This window comes from Mixophyes fleayi, chromosome 3, assembly GCF_038048845.1.
Source record: "Mixophyes fleayi isolate aMixFle1 chromosome 3, aMixFle1.hap1, whole genome shotgun sequence".
Classification (NCBI taxonomy): domain Eukaryota; kingdom Metazoa; phylum Chordata; class Amphibia; order Anura; family Limnodynastidae; genus Mixophyes; species Mixophyes fleayi.
Genome location: NC_134404.1, coordinates 168,608,978 through 168,634,073, shown reverse-complemented (window position 1 = coordinate 168,634,073; position 25,096 = coordinate 168,608,978). Strand labels below are relative to the sequence as shown.

The 25,096-nt window shown below is 39.8% G+C and overlaps 1 protein-coding gene across 2 annotated transcripts in view; it reads right to left on the bottom strand.

Annotated features, from left to right (window-relative positions):
* The window catches only part of ORC3 (origin recognition complex subunit 3), a 62,371-nt gene that overhangs the window by 874 nt on the left and 36,401 nt on the right, over positions 1-25,096 (bottom strand). For both annotated transcript variants that reach the window (XM_075202751.1, XM_075202752.1), the window contains exons 13-20: positions 16,865-16,981; positions 13,793-13,872; positions 9,943-10,076; positions 6,380-6,465; positions 4,057-4,154; positions 979-1,120; positions 701-808; positions 106-179 (exon numbers count right to left, since the gene is read on the bottom strand). In XM_075202751.1, the coding sequence (XP_075058852.1) occupies positions 106-179; positions 701-808; positions 979-1,120; positions 4,057-4,154; positions 6,380-6,465; positions 9,943-10,076; positions 13,793-13,872; positions 16,865-16,981 (839 nt within the window). The remainder of the gene's footprint in view (positions 1-105; positions 180-700; positions 809-978; positions 1,121-4,056; positions 4,155-6,379; positions 6,466-9,942; positions 10,077-13,792; positions 13,873-16,864; positions 16,982-25,096) is intronic.

Genomic DNA, 25,096 nt, shown 5'->3' with positions numbered 1-25,096 from the left:
TCCAAGTTTGGGGTAGGGAACAAGCCTTTGCATGTGCAGCATTTCTAAATGTTCAGCTGCTGCTTCCACATTCTACCTACTTCAAACAGACAAATAAAAGGATACTGAGTCATTTCATCCACTTGCTTCAGGGAATCCGAGTCACTCTCTTCACCAGCATTGACAACTGTTGCAAATGCCTGCAGATATATACATGAAAAATAAAAAAGGACATGTTATTAGTTAGTAACATTTTTTTTTTATTAATTTCTTTAAAGCTCCATTGCTTTTTATAGTAGCTTTGCAATCAAGTGTATTATGATTATGACAGGTGATTAAATCAGGTTTTATGTCAACTTTCTATATATTATCTTAGAGCAGGGATATTTGATCCAAGGTATTGCTGCATGTATGAACTTAAACAACGGTATTAATGAAAATAATGTTGAGTCTTGCTTAGCGTACATTTCATTACATATTTTAATATATTAAGTGAAACTAGGTTGCTTATTAATATATTTTAAGAAATATTTAATTATAAATAAAACAGCTGTCTTTGCTTGTATGACAAACTTTGCCAGAGAAAGTGAGATTGCTTTCTATGGACCCCACTGACCACAGGGCAGCCCTAAGCTACTTTTCATAAGCAACCTCCACTGCCTGGTCAAAACAAACAGCAAACTGCCTATGTGCTAATTGTGTGGTCATGTCACTCACTTACCTCTAACCAGTCATAGAGGTTAATCAGTCTTCCACATTCAAGATGTAGTTTGTATGTGATGCAAATATCAGGTGCTGCACTAGACAATGTGCCTTCATTTTCCAAGGACTGAGCAATAAGAAGAGAGCAATGGAAAATTGTCAAATCAAATGTTGCTCTAGCGGACACAGAACAATTGTTTTAATTTATAAATAGGTTCAAATCAACCTTGTCTTATAAACACAGCCTTACAAATAATATAAATAAATGATGGTTTTAAAATGAAACAGTCTTGCTACCTTTAAATAAGATGAAGGGTTGTTCAGAGCGGTGTGCAGTGCCATACGAGGCACAGCATTCAGATGCCTGCGGAGGATGTTGGCTGCACCAAAATATACAACTTCATATAACAGCTGCACTTCTGGAGGTGCCAAGTAGTCTCTGAAATAAAAGTAAATCAATGCTGTTTTACCTCTTCCTGAAGAAGGCAAATATTTCCCCAGTAAGAGGTAACTGTTGCTTTAAACAAAAGTTTTTTTTCCTGGCTCCCTGCCTAAAAAATGGAGCAAATGATCCATGGATTATTGGTCCTAGTCCTTTTTGTTTGGGTCTGGGAGGTTGAACAACTGTTTCGCCCACTAGGATAATAAATGGTTTAGGGTAATATGTCTGACTGCTGCTCTGCTAAACCCATGCCCCATCAGCCTTGTCCAACCTTGTGTGTGTTAAGTAGGGACACTGCATTGCTTAGACACCTCCTGAACTGAACAAACACTTGTACTAATAAATTAGTTCAGTAATGATGAGCACTATTGTGAATGAACTGTTATCTGTGCATCTTTCCCTTCCAAAGCAAGACTCATAACCATTTAAACGCCCCTAAGGGCTCAAATATAGACCCGCATATAAATCCAGCCTTTAGTTTTTAGGCTCAATCTATAAAGGATATACAGGTATTGAATGACGATAGCACAAGTAGCTTTTAAAAATTCTAAGTGTAATCACATTTTAGTAGCCATTTAAATATAGATTAAGTGTAATGGATTCTAGCATATGAATGTGTCTTTTTTTTTTTTTTTTTCTTTTTTTACAGGCAGTGGTGCATATTTTTGCTAATTAATAAAGCATTATTAGGAGATAATAAGGTAGCTCACCATTAGCTTGCCAGCTTCGTAGTTGTGTGTACATGAATACAAGCTTTTTATTTCCATAAAGTTTGCTAGCATTTCATTGTACGTATTTAGGAGGGTTTCAAACAGGTTTGTAATATGTAATTTCTAGTACAATGTACAAAGGTCAGCAGTATTGTTGGTGTAATTATATCCAATTACCAGTGATACTGATGTTTCAAACTTACTGAAGGTCATTTAAAATATATACTAGAAGCCCAGCATTTACACCTTTTCTCGCACCTATAGTTTGCCCAGTGCACATGAATGTACATAGCCATGTGATTACTGTGACAGCCGGGGTCAAAGTAAAAAGGTTAAAGTTTTGTGGCCAGTACCCCTCTCTTCTCAGAGCCAAGTTGTCCTTGAGAGAAAGAGTTGCTACAATGTTGCTTTATGTAAAAAAAAAACCCAAAAAATGCACACACACACAAAAAAAACCCCAAAAAATAAGAAAAAAAGTTTATTTAGCCTTTAAAGTCTCCTCGTTAGACCTATTATAACAGACAGGTCAGACCCTCTTATTTTTGTCTAGTTTTTCATATTTTTAGGGTGTTATTATAGTGGAAGGGTAGACATTAATTTAGCTGTTAGGCATACATTATAGGATGTTTTATAAATTTTAAACCTAATAAAGGTTAAGTATTAGCTTAAAACCCACTAAACAATTATTATCTAGTTAGATGCATGTCAAAAATACACTATTAGATAGCTTGGCAGTAGTCTACATATCGAAGCAGAGAAACCAGACACCGCATATCCAGACAGGATCACACCGATGGTGTGTTCCCAGGCAGATTCTTGACAGCGACTGCTTGTAATACACATTTCAAAGGATTCCGATGAATGAACATGCTGGGCGCCTAGAATTACGTCTATTTCATGGGCGACTGAATTAATCTTGCTGTTAAGGTGTTAATTTAAGGAGGCATGAGCTGTACAATGTGCTTTACAAAGGCTTGTAAATTGTAGATCTGGCGCCGCCTTAAATTAACACCTTAACAGCAAGATTAATACAATAGCTCATCAAAGAGAGGTCATTCTAGGCTCCCCACATGTTCAACATTCGGAATCCTTTGAAGTGTGTATTACCAGCAGTCACTCTCAAGAATCTGTCAGGGAACACACCATCGGTGTGCTCGTGTTGGGGTATGAGGTTTTGGGTTTCTCTGCATCGGATTATGGTACCCAACCCAGATAGCTTTATATTTAAAACTAAACTAAAAATACAATGTTAGATTTTCAACAGGGACACACTTAATCTCCATAATAATAGATCAGCTGGCATATTAAATAAATGTCAAAAGCTTTAAAAAAAACAACAATCTGACAATACAGTAGGAAGGAGCTGCTGGTGAAGGCTCTTTTGCCAGTCACTGCAGTATAGGATACACATTAAAAGCCACCTTTGACAATAAGGAACCCCAGTAAATGGAGCCTGGAACAGAGTGCCAGTGATAGGAGTGTATTGTTAAGAACTAGCAGTAGGGGGACACAGGGAGGAGAACCAGGGAGTGCAAAAAAACAAAAAAAAACCCAAAAAAACACACTGGTATGCAGCAGTATTGTGGAAAACCTTTTTTTCACAGAAACTTTCAGAAGATAGGAGATCCCAAAAAATACAGAAGTGTACAAAATATTCACAAATTCTGCTCCAGTTATTTGGGGTATTTCTGCGTTTCTGTCAAAGTAGGACATTTGTAGTTGTGTCTGGTTGTTAAAAAATAATTATTCATTAAAACCCAAAATATACTCCTTTGTTTCTTGACCATATAACCGTCATATCTTGAATAAGGTACACATACTGGGGCCTCTAATCATATTATATTTATGCAGTATATATATGTAGTAGCTCTGGTAATATAAATATTTTTTGGGTGAAATCCAGGGGAAAACTATACTTTCATATTTACATATATAATAAAAAAAATTGAAAAGTCTATTTTTTAAGACATGCTACCAAAACAAAGTTATCTGTGTGGTAAATCTAAAGAAAATATGTTGAACATAAATATTAATACCTTAAACAGTGTGCAAAAATGAAAGGAATTTTTAAAACATATGACCTACAAAAAATGTCATTTCTCTAAGTAGCAGCTCCAGGATGATGCTAAATTGACGGACAGCCACAAGCGGATGACTTGATCAAGCTTTGTAACACAAGATCACATGACAGCCTGCATATAAAACCACGCAGTCAACACACACCTGACACAGCTATCAAGAAAGTCCACAACTTCAAGGCGAAGGGATTCAAACTTATTCAGTTTCTTTGTTCTTCTTGTTTCTTTCATTTCTAATAGCGTCTATAAATGGGCAAAAGCAATGTATTAAATATGAGATACAGGCTGTCTTAAACAATATTTGACATTTTAGCATCAGGTTCTAATCAAATGTTCTTCTGACCCACTGGCGCCCTCAAATATAAATCTGCAATGTTTTCAAAGTGATCATGTAGCAGAGTATGAAAGAAAAAACATTCAGTCCACATATGTGAATGAGAGATGGCTTATCTAGTTTCAGACACTTTATGTGTCCCTTGTTGCTATCTGTGAGAATGCACAAAGTATATTACAGAGCTTTCTCATCTTATGAAGTCTGAGACAGAGTGGGGAAGAGGCAGATGTCTTTTCCAGTTGTTTACTTAAGGGAATGCATGTCTGATATACACAAGAGTGTTTGAGGGGCGTTTGCAGACGTTTCCTTGGAAACTAACGTTAAGGTCATAAATACCTCAGTACATTTATATCCAACCAAATAAGTCTAACTTCTTGTTCATACAATACAATGCAGACCATTAAACGCAACTACTTGTAATTAGATTTTCCAAAAAGGATGATGAATGTTCAGTAAAACATACTGCTTGATAAGTCCACTCAACATGAACATTTAGAGACTCAGAGTTTGAGCGTAAGATTTTGCTTTTCCATACTGCACGAGCACTAAAAAAAGCGTACATATATATTTCCGTAAATAGCTGATTGCATATGACTGACTTGTGTCTCCTTATGCCTGGAGAGGCAGAAGGTTGACATTAGCAGGCAAGTGTAGGCTCAGTACAGTTGGGCCATGTTCACTTAACTGGAACAGAGAGGTGGTCGTATCCACAGATATGCTTAATAGGAGGTGTATGTGTACAGTAGCAGCAGTGCCCACAAATGTGATGAGGACTATTAGCAGTAATTTCTAGCTGCTTCTGATTTGCTACGTGCTGATGGTACTTAATTTAGTAGCAATGCGGCTATAATATATGAAGTGGCTGCCGTCTATTCAGGTTACTTCACTGACATTTCCATTTGGACTACTGCAGGAAAAGAAATTCCAAAAGATTGATTTTTAAAAGGGAAAAGAACAGATTTAATTTAAATTAGCATTTTGTATTTGTTTTTAACACCGTCAAGACATTATTCACTCTTGCGTATATGCCACTTTATTACATGGTCATATTAAATATTATTAATGCTACTGTTTTTGAGCATCTGACTGAACATATGCAAGTAAATATGCTTTTTTTCTTTTCTTTTTAACATTCGTTTTTTTTCTTACATATGCGTCCACATCTAATTGAGCCCCTTAGTCTCCAGTGGAAAAGTGCCCCCAGCAGCCACATTGACATAACGATGTCGGAGAACACAACAGATTTACACACTTTTTCATTTCAGTTTCTCATGTACAGAGCTATCTATCTATCCATCCTCATCTGCCCTTGGGCTTTCAAGCCTGTAATTACAGGGCTAAACAGTCAGAACATGAACTTATTTCTTTAAAAAAAGAACTTTAGAACTATCTGCTTCTCGGATCTTGTCCATGGAGTAACACAAATTAACTGTGCAGAACAGCAGTATAGAGGACATTCTGGCACAGCCAAGTCTCCTTATTCCTAGGGGTTTTCTATAATGGACCACATAACTCTTGGCTTTCAGTCATACCAGATAAGAAGATACAAGGATCCAAGTTTTCGTGAAAATCCTCTAGGCAGGTCCATGGGAGATTGACGAATAATACTGAATCTATGTCGCTTATAGAATTCAGGAAGTATACATTTTAAGAAGTATAATTCTGCCCATGGATAGTCTGACCTCGTTATACATTCTATAACATACTGTGAGATCCTGAGTTCCTTAGAGCAGTTATTGTGCAATCCATAGATCATACTGGACCATTCATGAATTTCTTCCTTTATAAGAGCTAAAATAACTCCCATTAAAACATGCAGATATTTCTATGAATACAAACATGCAAAGGGAAAAACCACATAGTGGATTTCCTCAAAATTGTACTTATGTATTTATCTGACAGTTTATAACAAGACTGCACAAATAATGTCTTACTAAAATACCATTAATTTCTAAATCTTAATCAAATGCTATCACTTCATTGATGCTAACTACCTTTACCTTAATGGGACCTCTGAAATACTGCACTGTATTTTCTAAATCCTTACTATAATTAAGCAAAGTAAATTGATATCTAACCTTGTGAACATGATAATATATACGGTTTATATTATATTCCATGTACTAATACCGACCCTCTGAAGTTGGTAAAGGTCTGTCTTTTTCTGCAGTCCTTTCTGTGGTAAACTTTCGTCATCATCCACATTTTCCAAATTATCTCCTGAAAGAAATGATTTGGAGTTAACAAAATAAGTATTTTGTTTGTTTGCATTTTGTTGTAATTTGAGCTTTGTTACAAGACCAGCATGTTATTATATGTGCTGGCTTTGTAAGCAAAGTTTATTTATATCTTTTTAACCAATCGTTTATGTTTTGGGATATAGTCCAAAGTAAATAAATAGAAGCAATGCATTCGGGCCAGCTGTTCATAACCTGTTGGTTGCGACTCAAAAATGGTTCCAGTGTCAGTTTGTGTAGATTCATTTCCCTAATCCAGTGTTGTGGAACAGGGAATGCAATTGGTCCTTAGTGCAGAGATGTAGCTACAGAATGAAAAGGCATGTCAGACTGTGTAGTCTATCTACAAGGCTAAGTTCATTTGATCACTTCATACTCATCACTCCATATAGAAAATACAAAATGTATATTTTGCTTAAGTAGACCATGTGACTTCTACAAATGTATGGGTATCCCCCTTTAATCTGGGTACTGATCCAACAGCCTCTCTCTTCCAACTAGGAAAACCATTGAGTCCCATTGAATGGGATCTCTACAGATTCGGAGATTGACATTCCTGGCCCAACCCCACACTGGAAGGAAGGATTTTGCCCTACATAATTAAGTAGATTGGAGCCTATCTTTCAGAAACATGGCTTGACTTTAAAGAAACAGTTAGGCTACTTACACATTAAATGGGACAGTAAAGCTAATTTACAAACTGCAAAAGAGACCCAAACTGCCTTTTAATTTGCAAAATGCCTCTCCGTTCACCGATGCATTTTAAGGTTGACAACCACTTCCTGGTCCTTGCAACTGCCTCAAAGCAGAGATGCATCTACGTTTGCTGGTTTGCAGATCCAATGCAAATGGTGGGTGGCGGTCACTACACTCTATTTTCACTTTAGGGCGATGCCTAAAATTTCTCCATTTTATTTTTTCTCCTAAAATACTGCTTGGTTTATCCTAATTTATACAACACACACACACACACACACACACACACACACACACAGCTTCCAAAACTATCCCTCAGTGCAGACCATAAAGTTGAGAAAATAAATGCTGGGTCAGCAGTGACAGGTATATCATTACAATGTTGCATGTAATCAATGTTTTCATATTTAAATTATTTAGTTCTGCACCAGCCCCATCCTGCAATGCAGGAGGCACAATGCCACAGAGCCTGCCCTGCTTCTGAACCAGAGCTGAACCGGGAAGCTGCTATGCAGGCATGTGCAGTCAACACTAGTTCAGTAAACATGGCAAGTCAAGCTTGGTGAGCCAATCAGCGAAACAGAAGGCGGGAGCTATAACATCATGCAAGCATATAACCACCCGTCCAAACCATCTTCCTACACCACACAATGCACTACAGACTAAGCCTTGCCAAGTAGCGACACACTTGCCATTTGCTACAGGAGCTAATAAAATTCTGCCATGCATAAAAATAGGATTAGGTGCACAAGACGCAAAGTTTGTTTCACCTTTTGTGGTAGAGTTTCTCCCTATACGAATTGAATGCTTGCATTTTTAACGGCCTAACTGTCCACACAAACTAGCTGAGCAAAAATAATGCTGGTAGTTCCTAGAGATCTGTCACTTGTAATTGTGGAATGGAAATGGTGTCCACAGGATGCATAAATGGTTACATTTATAGTGTATTAAAAATGTTGACAACAACTACAATAACAAAGATATATACTGAAATTTCCAACTATCCAAACAGTTGTCTAGCAACGGCACATTGACCATAGAAGAAATACATTTTTATTCATTAACAGAGTGGGACGATCTACCCTTAAATGTTGCTACAAGGTGAAGCTATATCCTTGAAGAAATTCAGGACGCAAGCTTATTAAGACACTGTGGGACATACAGAGGTTTTATATGGGACTTCATACATAGAAACAGAAAACATTTAAAGATCTAGATGTGCCGCCCCCCCAAAAATACAAATAAAATAAATAATAAAAAAAATGTAATCCGCAATTGGGGAAAGGATCAAAAACATATGAAAATTATTAAACATCTGCCAAAGATATGCTTTGAACTGCGTCTTCCATGTTGATGCACAGAATTGAAATTGCTTTGTGATCTGCTGTTAATAAATGGTTAAGGTGAGCTCTGGAGATTTCTCCAAAAACTCTTCAAATACAGCTGTGTCAACACAGTTCATTCAGAAGTTACTGCTAAAAAACATTTGAAATAACTGCCTTCTAGGCATCAGCATTAACTGATGGCAAAGGCCAAAGAGCTTGTTAGCAAAACAAGAAGTAAATGTAGGAATAAAGGCAGTGTCTGTGCACAACTCTTGGGGCAGGACACCTCTCCACAATCAGCACTCTAGCTTCTACTTACATACATGTCTATCTATCTTTTTTGCAGTTTTTAACTAAGTTGTATTTATACTGTCAGAGTCCCACCTCAAATTTAATGGGAGAATATTTCAAGTATCTGTCACCCTTTCTGTAACCAAAAAAGGCCAGTATGTTACTTCATAGTCTTGTGTTATGTACTCATGTTCTAAAGATATTTCTATGATAATGTGCCATTGCACAGATACCTTCAAGTATTCCATTTACTAGCCTTGCTACACATTAATGTTGTAGTGCTTCATGACTAGCCCAAATGTAACCTTTTGGGGTTCATTAGTTTTTACCAGAAACTTACCAGAATTTAGCTTTGTTCACTTCACTCTGGAATGTGGCTTAAATGGAAAAAAAGGACTTTTACTCATGAACATCTTAAATTCTCCTTGAAACAAATGAAGCCGCATTTTAAGCTGGTCAAAAAAAACTTATTTGAAGTGCTAGGGTTATGTATTTTCCTAGCTAGTCTAAATTATAAGTGCATTGCATGTATATTGGTGCAATATTTTCAACCTTTTTTTCCCTGTGACGTGCAATGCAAAAATAATATTAAGCTATAATGTCAGAATACGTTTGTAATGGTTTCCGACAAGTAACGTGGGGTGGTGAAGGAGCAGGGAAGTTTCCCGAGTGGACTGGTATGTGTGTAATGGCGACACAATCATCTGTGATTCTGAGGCTAGTTGTGTCTTCGGTACAGGCTAATTTAGTGTGTGATATGATGTGTTAAGCACAGGTTGTGTATTGTAAGCTGACAATGTATAACTGATGATGATGATGAATGTGGGCAATCATTTGGTGGTCCCTATTAGGTTTGATGCAAATACCAGCCAATGCGCATAGTCCCACCCCTAGAAATATTTGCGTGCCTTTCAAATTTTTAATTAAATAGTTGCTGGCTCCTATATATTTTTTTTTTCTAAAAAGCAATTTACATAACTTTAGTAGACATCCCTTAGTAAAGCGGTATATATAATCCAGATGGCTAGGAGGAGAAAGCACTAATAGTGTATATACAGGTGGGTGGACACTGGCTAAACCTTCCCTATTTGCCATGTGTTTGTCTCTATCTCCTGCCAGCAGTGTGGGAAGCATTTCTACACAATTACCTTCAAGACACTGGAAATGAACCAGGAACTCCTTCAGTTTTTTCAATGTATTGCCAAGCTGCCTTCCAGAATACGGTTTTAAAACTTCCACACATTTCTCAAGTGTGGCAACAAGCTCGTCCTTTGCCAACATCCTGCAAACACAAAAAAAGTAATCAATAATTTACAATTTTAACAATGTGTGATCTGCTTTAAACCAAAACATATTAAAATACCTGCACTGCAAACTAGAAAGTTAATTGTGGGAAATATGTGTTTTCAGTAGTGCTGTGGAGACTGGAGGGTAGACTGTAAACCGTGTTAATATAGTAGAATCATACAGAGATCAGCCACAACATTAAAACCACTGACGAGTGAAGTGAATAGCATTGATATCTCGTTACAATGGCACCTGTCAAGGGGTGGGATATATTAGCAAGCAAGAGGACAGTCAGTAAGGATCTGAGTGACTTTGACAAGGACCAAATTGTGATGACTAGACGACTGGGTCAGAGCATCTACAAAATGGCAGGTCTTGTTTGGTGTTCCCGGTATGCAGTGGTTAGTACCTACCAAAAGAGGCTCAAGGAAGGATAAACAGTGAATCAGTGACAGGGTTGCGAACACCCAAGGCTCACATATGCGCGTGGGGAGCAGACTAGCCCATCTGGTCCAATCCCACAGAAAAGCTACTGTAGCACAAATTGCTGGCTATAGAAAGGTATCAGAACACACGGTGCAATGCAGCTTGTGTATGAGGCTGCATAGCCAAAGGCAGGTCAGAGTGCCCATGCTGACCTCTCTCCACCGCCAAAAGCTTCTACAATGTGCACGGAAGCGCCAGACCTGGACCGTGAAGCAATGGATGAAGGGGGCCTGGTGTGATGAATCACTTTTTCTTTTACATCATGTGGACAGCTAGGTGCGTGTGCATCGTTTACCTGGGGAACAAATCGCACCAGGATGTAACTACGGGAAGAAGGCAGGCTGAGAGAGGCAGTGTGATGCTCTGGGCAATGTTCTGCTGGGTCCTGGCATTCATGTGGATGTTAATTTCACACCTAAACATTGTTGCAGACCAAGTACACTCCATCATGACAACAGTATGCCCTGATGACAGTTGTCTCTTTCAGCAGGATAATGCACCCTGCCACACTGCAAAAATTGTTTAAGAATGATTTGAGGAACATGACAAAGAATTCAAGGTGTTGACTTGGCCTCCAAATTCCACAGATCTCAATCCGATCAAGCATCTGTGGGATGTGCTGAAAAAACAAGTATGAGCCATGGAGGCCCCACCTCGCAACTTACAGGACTTAAAGGATCTGCTGCCAACGTCCTGGGACCAGGTACCACAGGACACCTTTCACAGGTCTTGTGGAGACCATGCCTCAATAGGTCAGAGCTGTTTTGGCAGCATGAGAGGGATCTAGACTATATTAGGCATTTGGTTTTAATGTTCTGGCTGATCAATGTATGTGGTCAGTCATGGACTATGGCACATAAAGGCATGGAGGGCACGCTCTACCCTCTATCTCATGTCTGAGCCTCCTGTATCACCCTTGTATGTTCTGTTTCTGTGGTACATTGGAATTCCTCCCATTTTCTCTTGCTTTCCCAGATTATGAAAGTGTTCAATATGTTGTCTTTATACACACTGTAGATGAAACCAAGCACATAAGGGGCAGTGGAGCTCCAACAGACCCACTGGCAATCATCTGACATGCAGGTAACTTTATTTGGGCTAAATGGAGGAAACATGGCCTAGAAAGAAAACACACCAAAAAAAAGTTCTGTGTCATTTATATTGGGAAGAAAAGGAAACAGAAAGTGCATGGTATAAAAAACTGAAAAAAGGGACATAAAGGTGCTGCTAGCAATAAACAGTACACTGTACTGTGTATTCACACACATCCTCATAATAATAAACCATGTAACCAAAGTAGTAACTACACTGAACAAGCATTTAAGTGTTCATGATTCATTAAGCTGTTAAATAAAACATAATCAATCTGGTGTCTTTAAACAGAATTATGAGTTTGTCCATTTGACCCCATATTTAACTAAAGGGAGGAACGTTTTTAAAATTACCTTTTCATTCCTCTCCTAGAAGGTCCATCTTTCTTTTCATACTACTGGAATGAATGGTGAACTAGTCAGGCAATGCCAGTGGCAAATAGAAAAATAAGCTAAATTAGTTTTTTTTCAAGCTGACTGGTCGACTTTAATGTTTAGCAGTATGCTATTTGGTTTGGAGGATGTAATTTTCACTTTAGTATGCACACTATGACACATTATTATATAAGTTTTGGTTAAATATATTTAAATTATGGAAAGTCACATAACAAATAATCACCAGACACATTAAATGTTTTCTTTTTACACAGTGCAATATTGCAAACATAACCCTACTGCAAACATTAATATTTAAAGAAGATTGCAGAATTTAGAGATGGTGTATTTTTTTTTTTCAACCTCAGAAACAGCGTAACTACTTCCTGGCTGGTGTCAGGATGTTTACAAAAACATTATGGTGAACAAGATAAAGGGTTACCACAGATAGGAGTAGCAACGACTAAAATACAAATCAACAAAAATCAGTTACAACATACCAGGGGTAACTCAGGACAGATTCTGACATCAATACAACAGATATGACATGCGGCAATATGACAGAAGAGGAAATTTCACAAAAGTCTAAGACATAACGTAGTTACTTCCCTAAAAGATTGGACCAGCTTCAGTGAGTGATCCGTTTTAGTGAAACAAACAATTGAGCACTGCCTCCGATTGCTTTTTAATTAACAGAACAATCCTCCAATTAAGCATATTCTGCCAGGTAATATTGTAGCTATGCATATACTGTGTTACTATTAAGGTTTAAATTATCCTTGGAAAAAAAATAAGCCTACAATTCCAAAAAACCTTTGTTTCTTTTTTTTAATTAAGTTAACATGTAAATGTCCTTGTATTTTTTCCTGATTATAATTAAAGAGTCTTCAAATTGTAACTAAAGAAAATATATTTTTGTCGCAGTTTAATATTTGCTGGTATATCATCATCAGCTATTTATATATAATTATTTTTATGCTGGGCTGCGATAGTGTAAACATGAAGCTGTCAGGTTGTTTCATTGTCCACACTGCAGCTTGGCTCTGTTCAACATACTAAAGCGGTTTATGTTTGGTGGTAGCTATGTGTACAAGTATCTGCTTGCTTGTGTCTCACAGTGCACACTGGTAACATAATCTGCATCGCCTCTAAAGTCCCAGTCGGACACCTTTGCACTGCTTGATATAAGTATATTGAGTACTTGGGAGCTGCGGCTCCTGGCATTGCTGTGATTTCTGTATACCCAGCGATTACCTGTTATTGATCATTCTCTTCATTTGTCAGTTCTGTTTCAAATCAGAACTGACCCAAATTGATTAACTTTGTGCATTCTTCAGTTTCCTATCCTGGCTCATTTGCATGCTCTCTCTAAGGAACATTTGGAGATGTGTGTTGAAAGAGAACTGATGGACCAGTCTACCCTAAAAAAACTGACCTCTAAAAAGAGTAAAGATCATGATAAGCTAAAGTTCCCGATGTTGTTAGCCTTATGTGACAGAAGCTCTTAGCAAGGTTTAGACGGACACTTTTCTTTAATATTCATTAGTAACAAGAAAATTAATCAATGATAACTGGATACATTTTGGTTACTTGTGTACTTAAAGAGCAAGAAAACTCACTGTGGGCTGTGAGAATACATAAGAGCATGAGTACATTCAAACTAAATATACCTGACTATATACCCGTTATGCCGCATAGCTGACAGTCGCCATTTGAAGAGCTAAGATACCAATATAGGATATACAATGAATTCATTTACCGAAGAAGCTGTAATGCTGAATTGTACTCTTCGGTATCCCACACATTCCTCTCCAAACAAGCACAGTAAAGTTCTCTAATCTGCAAACAAAATAGAACATTTAGCAATAAAGAACCTCCTTCTCCTAAAGTATTATGACATTCAGAGTTAACATTGCAACACTGTAACGATTGCAAAACAATTGTATATTTTATGGTACACACACACACACACACACACACACTGTGTTTGTGCTACAGATGAACAGAGCATCACCACATGGTATTTTAGCAGGTAATTAGTGATTTTGTCGGAGGTAGTGACATCATAATAGTAATGCATATGACACGTACAACATGATACTGATTAGCATGATGATGAGAGGGCTGTGGAAGCAATCAGCCACAGAATGAAAATAAGTCAGAAGTTCGGACATTCATCTCGTACTCATCCATGTTTCATCAGAATATTCAGCAGATGTGTGCTGATCTTGTATGAGGCAATGATCTGTCCACTCGAATGTGATTAAGTGTCGTGATGTGGAACTAAGAATGGAGGCAAGGAGGAAGCTACAGACCAGGACTGAAGGAACCAGGTCCACCAACAGCACAGAGTAGTAATGCGAGGTTCCTGTCAAACTATTACATATGCTCTTATACCTCACACATCAAACTTGGTTCAAATATGCTGACATTTCCTGCACAGTGGCTGCAGTAAGCAATGAGAATTAGCCATCGCATACAAAAAAGACAATATTAACAGGAATTCCACCCAAAATTGAAACAGCATTCTAAGTATTATGAGCATAATACAGCAGAGAAAGTAAATATGAACGGTGTGTCCTTGGTTAAAAAATTTTTCATGCAATACAACTTATCTACACATATATCTACCTTATGGATATGCAATACTATCATATCTCATTGCAACCCAAAGATGGTCCTACTAGTAGAGAACAGACTGATAATCTTGTCTCAACTCCAGCTAAGAAACATAAGATCATGTGTGTCTTGTTATCTATATATGTCATATATATGCCTGTTCAAGGTAGTGAATGCATTACACAGTAAGTTAAAACTGAAGGGCAATGTTATATATAAGACATACATATGATTTTACGATATCTTAGTCGAGAAAATATTCTTACAGCATGTTCACTACTTGTAGTGCCATCTTATGGTTACAATGAGATTTACAGTATTTGATCAATTAGTCTAGAAAATTCTTAAGGTAAATGCAATAGACTTTAACCGAAGGCAAACAGTTTGTATTTTCTTTCACTACGAGCTTTTGCTCAGGAGAATGTTATGTTTGTATGATATATTCCTATATAATATTATACTATCAAGAACCTTGCACATGAGTTTTTGTTCTGTCAGAATGCAGCCTTTACTTACCCTAATAATTTACTAGTTACCATTACTAACCACTAAACAAGTCAGCAGAATATTCCTTTTTCAAACTTTTCTATGAAGTTTTAGTTTTTTTAATCTGTTTATTTATGAAAGGAAAAGATTTAGACAATCACAATAAAAAATGTTAAACATATAACTGGGTATTTCTTCGATTTCCCCCCCAAAAAAATGATTGGGACGTGGGGGGGATTTTTTGGGGAAAAAAAATGGAGGCAGGGGAAGGAGGGGACAGGTACATGACTGACAATCAATAGACAAACAATACACATAAAAAGGAACAAATTAGTGCAAATTAAAATATGAACAGAGATTACAAGAAAAAAAAAAAAGATCCTCGGTTAGCGATGGTATACCTAATCTCATAGACGCCCTTAGTACAGTTACCTTTTGCTTGAGAACCAAGATACCATTCCAAGCATGCTCAGCAAGAGGCCTGAATAGTTAAAGTAGGTAGGGCGTCCTAAATGAGGACGAACAAAGGCGGCTTTCCCTCATATACCAGGGGCCCACATATCAAATATGTGTTGGTCGTCATGTAGGCAATAAGTTATACTCTCCATGCTTGCAATGTGCCAAATAAGGTGTTTGAAATGTCTAGTGGTAGGATGGGCAGGGTGTTTTCAGTGCTCAGCTATTAAGGATTTAGCAGCTGCGAGAATGTGGAAGATGAATTTATTAGTCTGGACGCTCACATCTGGTGATGGACACAAGAGGAGGAAGGTCCATGGCTCTTTGTTGTTATCAACCCCCCCCCCTCCCCTGACGCCCCACCGGGTTATCCCAGAGTGGGGCTAAGGGGGATATATTGGAGAACAATTTAAATTGGGACTGACAATAATCCCGTATATTCAAGCCGTGTTTGAGAATACCTTGTTTCTCACTTATGTACAGTTTTTAGATTACATTGTTCCTTAAACTAAATTTGTTTCATGAATTCATTTGCTTTCCATGAAGCATTGATAAAGGTACACTACTAACAGCATTGCTGGATGAGGAGAACTGGGACAAATTGGGCAATCCCAATCAAACGGTTTTCAAATGTACTTGCACTGGAATCAAGAAATAAGGTGTTGTATCACTGTTACCTAGTACATCCTAGAATTGCACACTTTATCCTAAGCTACTTTAAAGTGTGCTTCCCTGGTTGTGGAGAAGAAACAACAGTAATGGAGCTGTCCAAAAAGGTGGAGACTGTGGGCCAAAGTTTATGAAATAATGTATTCAGTGTGTAATCTCAATATTAGGTAAAATCCATGCTAGATCTTCTTGAACAAATTGAATCTAGGTTTGAGCATAAACTTATCTTAATTTGTCTTTGTAACATTGAGAAAGGAAATTTTTAGGCCTCTACAGCTTGATTTTCGGTCATCAAAAAAAACAACAAATAAATTGATGAATGGTAAGATCTTGAAAACCAAACTTTTACAAAGCTTGTGCACAAGTCTTCAAAACCCATGCCAGTTTGCAGTCCCTTCTCTGTCTTTTACAACAACAGGTGTGGAGCTTCGCTGAGCTCTCCCTGTGCTTTCCTTTCCCTCCTTGTTACTGAATGCATATTTAGAAAACAATAAAAACACTGTAAAAAAACAACAACAGCGAACTTGACTACAAAATGCAGCAACTCTATATGACATGTAAACAAAACAGGTCTCATGAAAAAATTAGCCTTTACGCTCACCTGTTTTCCTAGAGGATACTTAGGAAGAATGCAAGTGAAATGATGCAGACACCTCAAGACTGGAATAAAATTCTCATGGTAGGAGTCCAAGTCTTCCAGAAACTTTTGGGTCATTTCCTAAAACACAAAACACAGTTGGGGTCATTTCTGAAAACTGTAGAAAAAAAGTTTCTAGAATCCAATGGGACAATTTAATTTTGTCAACTGTACTAGGAAAGTGTCAGAATCTGATCGGTTGCTTAGGGTAAGTGCAACTTTTCAGCAGTTACATGTGCAGCAGATTTCATAAATGTACCAGTGTTTTTTTTTAATACACATTGTTACAGTCTGCTATCTGATAGAGGCAGGATTGATCAATGAATTTTAGTTGTGTGCCTGTTATTATTTATTAAATCTGTGATCTTTCTTTCACCACCAATTTATCATGTTTTAATACATGTCCTTAGAGCAATGACACTAGGGCATATTAATAAGATAGTGAGTAAAAAGTAATTACTTTTGCAAAAAACACAGTAACAAAAGTACATTACTTGTTAAAAAATGGTGGTGACTCAGTCTCATTCCATAGCCGATTACTGAATCACTGTTTCATACAATAATCCATGAAGAAGAATATAGCTATTTGCTAGGGTCCACAAATACAGTGCAATTAACCAACATACATAGAAAATGTACAGAGGAATGAATAATTGATATTTTCAATATGGAGTGAAAGATAAAATGCTTATAAATCCAATAGTATTATATAATCATGTCTCATATGCCTGTATCTGGCAACTCTGACTTATCTAGAAGTGTTCTGTGTTATGCAAGAAACATGAAATGAGTATGAAGAAATGAAGCAAGATGCCTACTTAATGTGAGCAAGATGAAAAGACAGAAATGTATAAAGATCTACCTTTTTCATTCTGTTTGATCATATATTTTTAGGCCCAATTTTCAGAGAATTTATAAAGTAAAGAAATCAGGTTAATCCAAGACCACATGGTGTTTCCAGAGAAGGATATACCAACAGTCAAAGAAGATTACCATACTGGCTTTGAACAGTGCTCATTAGGTAGAGCTTCAAAAGAGAGGGGCAGAAAATCAGTTCTCAAATAAAAACACCCCAAGGGAACATCTTGGTTACCATACGTAGCCCACTGCTAAATTCTTACTACCAGAAATACACATCCAGCCAATCACCAGTAGCCACATATATACACTTCCGATTCCAAGAATCTAGTATGTTAAAAATACTTTATCTGTCTTAATTTTAAGGGATACACTTCCATATGTTCTTAGAAAGTGAATGTTGTATGATCCTAGGACAAACTTTTTCGTAAAATGCACATGCCACCACAATCCATAACAAACAGAAAACTTACAAAATGCTACACACCTAAGAAGAATGAAATGGGATTTTTGTACTTATGTAAAATGCGTTTTTCTTAGTCCATTGGGAGACACTGGGAACATTGGGGTATAGAGTAGGGATAGGACGAACTGGCACTTTAAACTTCTGTTTACTAAGCCCTAGCTCCTCCCCCTCTATACCCCACTTCCTGTTAGCCTCAGTTTATGTTTTACCAAGCCCACAGAAAGCGGAGATAGAGAGAAAACAGGAAAAGAGAATAAAATTAACAAACAACAACATTCTCTTAACAACTAGACAACATCACGGGGGGGGGGGGGGGGGGGGGGAACGCTCAGAAGAAACGGCACAAAGCACCTTCCTTCCAAAACTTGCATCCTTGGATACAAACGCATTAAACTTGCAAAACTTAGTGAATGTGTGTATAGAAAATCATCCTTTACAAAGCTGTTCACTGGAGGCACCATGATGGGCCACCCAGGAAGCACTTACAGACCTTGTAGAGTTCGCCCTCAAATTATCTGGGACAGGCTCCCCAGCCCCACTATAAACTTGACGGATAACAGCTGTAATCCACCTAGCAATAGTCACTTTAGAAGCTGGCCAGCCCTCTCTTGTGAGCATCATAGAGAATCAAAAGATCCTCAGTCTTGCGCAGCATCTGTGACCTTTTCACATAAATGCACAAGGCTCGGACAACATTGAGATAACGAATAGAATCATCGTTATCCGAAGACCTAGAATTAGTCAGGGCAAGAATGACAATGTCCTGATTTAAATGAAAACTAGACACGACTTTAGGAAGGAAAGAGAGCTTGGTTCGAAGAACTGCCCTGTCTTCATGAAAAACAAGAAGAGGAGACTTGCAAGATAAAGCAGCAAGCTCTGAAACTCTTCTTGCATAGATATGGCCAAAAGGAAAACCGTCTTCCAAGTCAGAAATTTGAATTCCACTGAATTCAAGGGTTCAAAAGGCGGATGTTGTAAAGCAGGCCTGTCCAACCTGCGGCCCTCCAGGTGTTGTGAAACTACAAGTCACAGCATGCTACTGACAAAGCATGCTGGGGCTTGTAGTTTCACAACACCTGGAGGGCCGCAGGTTGGACAGGCCTGTTGTAAAGCATTCAACGCCAAATTCAAATCCCATAGTGCTACTGGAGGAACATATGGAGGTTGTACATGAAGCACGCCCTGAATGAAAGTTGCACATCAGGAATGACAGCAAGTCGTCTTTGAGAGAAGACTGAAAGGACTGATACCTGACCCTTAAGAGAAATGAGGTGCAAATTTGCATCCAACCCGTCCTGCAAGAACCTAAGAAACCTGGCCAAGCGAAAAGAAGAAGTAGGAAATTCCATCTCTTCACATCAGACAATATAGGTCTTCCAGACTTGATGATAGATCTTTGCAGAACGCGGTTTACGAGCCCGAAGCATGGTTTGCACCATACGTTCGGAAAAACCCTTAGCTCGCAGGATCGTGGCTTTAACAGCCATGCCGTTAAAGCCAGACGTTGTAAACCTAGATGACAAAAAGGGACCTTGAGTTAATAGGTCTGGTCGTAGCAACCGCCACGACCGAGCTCCTGCCATGGAGAGCATGTCGGTGTACCAGGCCCTCCGCAACCAATCCGGCGTTACTAGAAGGACTGGAGCACCCTCTCTCTTTACATTTTTTAACACTCTTGGGAGCATGGCTACCGGTAGGAAAAGATACACTAAGCGGTACCTCCAAGGGACAGACATGGCGTCTACCGCGACAGCCATAGGATCTCTTGCATGGGAGCAGAAGAGGGGGACTTTGTGGTTCAACCGAGATGCCATCATGTTGAAATCCAGCTGACCCCACCATTCCTTCAACTGACGAAACACCTCCGGATGGAGGGATCATTCGCCCGGATGCAGAGTCTGCCTGCTTAGGAAATCTGCTTCCCAATTTTCTATTACAGGAATAAAGATGGCCATGAGCGCCGGAACGTGAGCCTCGGCCCAGTGAAAAATTTTGTGTGTCTCACGCATGGCCAAAGGACTCTTGGTGCCAACCTGATGATTGAGGTATGCCACCGCCGTGACATTGTTTGATTGAATCTTCATGGGCCTTCCCTGCAGCAAGCGTTGCACGCTCATAAGAGCATGAAACCCTGCTCGCAGGTCCAAGACATTGATTGGAAACTTGGATTCCTACAGAGTCCAAAGACCCTGAAAATGAGCGTGAAGACAGATGGCCCCCAAACCTCGAAGGCTGGCATCCGTTGTGATCAAGGTCCAATTCCAAATTGAGAATTGGCGTCCCCTGCAGATATTTTATTTGTTCAACCACTAATGAAGCGACTGACGCGCTTGCATACACAGGTCGGAATACCTGGGCCGCCAGATTCAGATGAGATTTGTTCCATTGAAACAGAAGTTCCAACTGGAACTGCCGTGCATGAAACTGAGCAAACTGGACCACCTCAAAAGTCGAAAACCATCTTGCCCAGAACTCTCATGCCGCCAACAGAGATTTCACCATCTTTTGCAAGGCTAGAATCTTGTCCTGAGGTAAGAACACTCGTCGCTGTTGGGTGACGAATACAAGACCCAAAAAGATCATCCGCTGGGATGGGATCAACTTGGACTTTTTGAAGTTGAGAATCCAACCTTGAGAATCTAGAGTCTGAATGACTACTTGGATATGCGACTGAAGCACCTCTGGAGAATCTGTCTTTAAAAGAAGATCGTCCAGGTAAGGGATGATTGTAATCCCCTTGGACCTTAGCAGAGCAGCCGTGACCACCGTGATCTTGGTGAAGACACGCGGGGCCGTGGCCAGACCAAAGAGAAGAGCCTGAAGTTGGAAGTGCTCTGATTGGACCGCAAACCTCAAGAGGGACGGATGACCCTTCCAGATAGGCATCCTTGATTTCTAGAGCCACCATGAATTCTCCCTCTTCCATGCCGTGAATAACCGAGCGCAAAGACTCCATCTTGAACCTGGGCACTCTGACCTGGGTGTTCAATGATTTCAGATTCAGAATAGGTCTGAAAGAGCCATCTGGTTTTGGCACAAGAAAAAGGTTGGAATAAAAACACAAACCTCTTTGAGAATCTGTCACTGGAATATTCACTCCGCAAGAGAGGAGAGATTGAATCACTTCTCGTAAAGCCAATTGTTTTCGTGGACAAGTGGGGAGCCCTGTGGCAAAGAACCGCCTGGGAGGAAGACAGAGCAGATCAATCTTGAATCCCCGGTCCACCACACCCTGAGCCCAGACATCGTTGGTAGACTGAAACCACCGATCCCTAAACAAGAGAAGACGGGCTCCCATCACTGACAACAGCAGAAGAGCAAAATGCTGGACATCAAGAAGACCAGGCCTGGCACCCACGTTGCAAACCACCCCTGGGGGCGGATGACTGGCCCGAGAAGATTGGCCTGAGGAATATTGACCCCGAAACCTGCCTGAGGACCGAAAGGACTAAAATCTGGACATTCTTTGTTTGGGAGCATTAACAGGGAGAAAAGTGCTTTTTCCTCCTGTTGAGTGACTGATAATGGAGTCAAGCTGAAGTTCAACACAAAACACCCCCAGAAAAAGATATGGGGGTAAATGTATCAAGCTGAGAGCTTTCTGGCGGGTTCGACAAACCAATCAGATTCTAGCTATCATTTATTTAGTACATACTGCACAATGATAGCTAGAATCTGATTGGCTGCTATAGGCAACATCTCCACTTTTCAAACCCGGCGGAAAACTCTCAGCTTGATACATTTACCCCATGGTCTCAAGAGCCTTTTAGACTCAATATCAATCTCTCAGGACTTAAGCCAGGGAGTCCGACGAGCCGAAACTGCAGAGTTCCGCGTCATTAGCCTCTCCTAAATAATCTGTCGCCCTCTGAATTTGTCCAACTAATGGAAGTAGTTCAGAGGACGGCCGGCCTGCCAACAAACGTTCAAACAGCTGTTCTGAACAACGTTCTACAGCCTTGTTCACCCACGCAGATGCCAAGGCAGGTCTCAAAGAGGCACCTGCTGCCACAAAAATGGACTTAAGGACGGCCTCAACCTCACAGTCTGTACCATCCTTAAAAGTGGCTGTGTTAGGAAGAGGCATAGTAGTTACTTTGGCTAACCTTGCAACAGCAGTATCCACACGTGGAGGCGTCTCCCATTTAGCAAATACTTCAGGAGGAAAAGGATAACACGACTTCAGTCGCCGAGATACTTGAAACTTCCTATTTGGGGAAGCCCAAGGCTCAGACAACAAATCTTTCAATCGGGAAGAACCAGGGAAAGAGAAAGATCTCTTTTTCCGGCACGCAAAAAGAAAAACCACTGTAGCGTCAGGAACCTCTTCCTCAAGAAAATCAAGTACCTGACACAGCATGTATTAACTCCTCAACACTCTGACGATCAGAATGAACCTCCTCCACCACCGAAGGAGTAGCCATGTCAGAATCCACCACTAATTCAACCTCCTCCTGGGAACAACAGTCAGAATCTGACTCATTTCCCTGAAGGGGTGCCACCACCCTCTTACCCAAGCTGGTTCTACAGACTCTGGTGGGGTAGAAACAGGCAAACCCTGACTTAGCAAACCAGAACCAATGTCATCCGCTACAGTAGAAGCGAAATTAAAAAATGGAGTGGCCACAGCCTGTGGCCGCACCAACTGAGCAAGTTCAGCCACTGTATTAGAAAGAGACCGAGCCCAGGCAGGTTCTGCCATATCTGAACCAGCAGCTGCTGTTTCACACGGTGTGCTCTCTGAAGACTGACAGGCTGTGCACAGAGCCTGTACGCCTGACTGTCCAGATGGTAAACTTAACATTACAGGTAGCACAGGTGAAGCTCAACATAGAAGTAACACCAGCCTGAACATGCATAGATTTTACCTTATCTGACATGTTAACAGATGGGAGAAAACACACAGAAAACAGTGTAATAAACAGTGAACAAAACACAGTATAGATGACAAGCTTCACACAAATCTAAAACAGAAAGTGATCCTACAATACAGCCAAATAGCCCCACAGAGTAAAAGTCAAAACTCTGGAAAACAACAACAACCCCCCTTTACCTTACAGGACGCTTGACAGAAAAGGGGAGAAGCTAGAGCTATAAAATGGCTGTCTATTCTGGTGTCTGCACACAAAGGAGTGAGAGACCACCAAACAGGAAGTGCAATAGAGGAACAAACCTCTCCCCCAGGGCCCAGCACTGGATTGACAAGCATCCAACAGGACAACCCCCTCAACCAATCCAGTCCCCTAAGCTAAAAATAGTTTTTTTCTTTTTCTTTTAATAACTGCCCCTTGTAAGAGGCAGCCTGACTTAGGGGACATACTACGTTTTACTACCCCCCCTCCCAGCACTATCACTGTGCTTGGAGAGGGTTCACTTACCTGCTGCCATCCCTCCTCTCGCAGTGTCTGCAGTCTTTTGGTTGTCAGATCAGTAGGACGGACAGAGCCTGCAGGGACTGTGCCCGGCTCCCTAGGAGGGCATCAGAATGTTGGGAGAGAGGACTAGCAAAAGAGACACCTCCAGGGCACCTCCGACTACCCCCCCTCCAGACAGCGCACAGACGTCCTTGCTGCGCACTGCACACAGCAACCTCTTGTGCCCTGTGACTCCCGGCCAGAAAGCATAAGAGCCGCAGGAGTACTTATACTTAAACCTGCAGGCCAGGGGGAGGGGGGAACGCTGTACTTGTTCGCCGATGCAGACTCATCCCCTCGGATCAACAGCCGGCATGTGCGGGCGAGTGGTGATTGACAGCTGCATCTTAGCGCATTGAGCTAGCGGCTGTCAGGCACAGAGGGGAAGAAAAATATATATATATATATGTATACAGAACAAATGTAACTGAAGTGGGCTGCTAATCAGCCCAGACGCAGCCCGTTCGCCGGGCACTTTAACTAAACTGAGGCTTACAGGAAGTGAGGTATATAGAGGGAGGAGCTAGGGCTTGGTAAACAGAAGTTTAAAGTGCAAGTTCGCCCTGTCCCTACTCTATACCCCAATGTCCCCGGTGTACCACAAAGGAGGATAGAGAAAACAATGTCTCCATTCCACTAAAAGCATTTGGTATGCTAGTCTCATCTAAACCATGTAAATAATGATTCACAATCACTAATAAAATAAAAATCAAAGATAAAATAAAGATCAATCATTTCACCGTTAAACTCATTCACAGTACACACTGAGGCACAATTGTCTAGCATGTTGCCGCTTTATAGTGTTACTCATGAACAGCATGACTCTTATGCCTGTATTAAGTGACCAAAAACAGATTAAAACAAAAACATCTGTCTGCTTCCTGTTGTGAATAAGCAAAAAAACACCTACTGCATTGCATGGTTGCTTGCCCAGAGCCACATGCATGACATCACTCGTTTAATACTAGAATCCCATTACTTTAATCAATGAATATATACAGTTCTTAAATATGATGATCACCTAATATCGCAACCACAATTTATGACTTACTTATCTGTGGTCAAAAGTTATCATATTGTCAGCCTCACTGACATTGCAGGTACAATCTGCACACAGCAGTTCATTGCCAAACTTGGTGTTGGAAGAGTTAAAGCGTAATGCGTGTATAAAAAAAAAAATGTCAAAAAAAAATCAATACACTGTCAATTACTTCCAAAGAACAAGACAAATAGGGCTGAGTGAAGCTCCCCCATGGGAGTCCAGAAAAGCAATTGTAAAATGATAAAACCTAGCAGCAGCTGAAAGGCAAAAAAACCAGCATCAATTGAAAATGATAGAAGAAAAGAAATCCATACTTTGTGATATGCCATGAGAGACTATGAAACATGTAATTAGTCATTTTCTCTTTTGTGAGCACAGCCGAAGTGTTCAGAAAAAACGAAATATGTCTATTA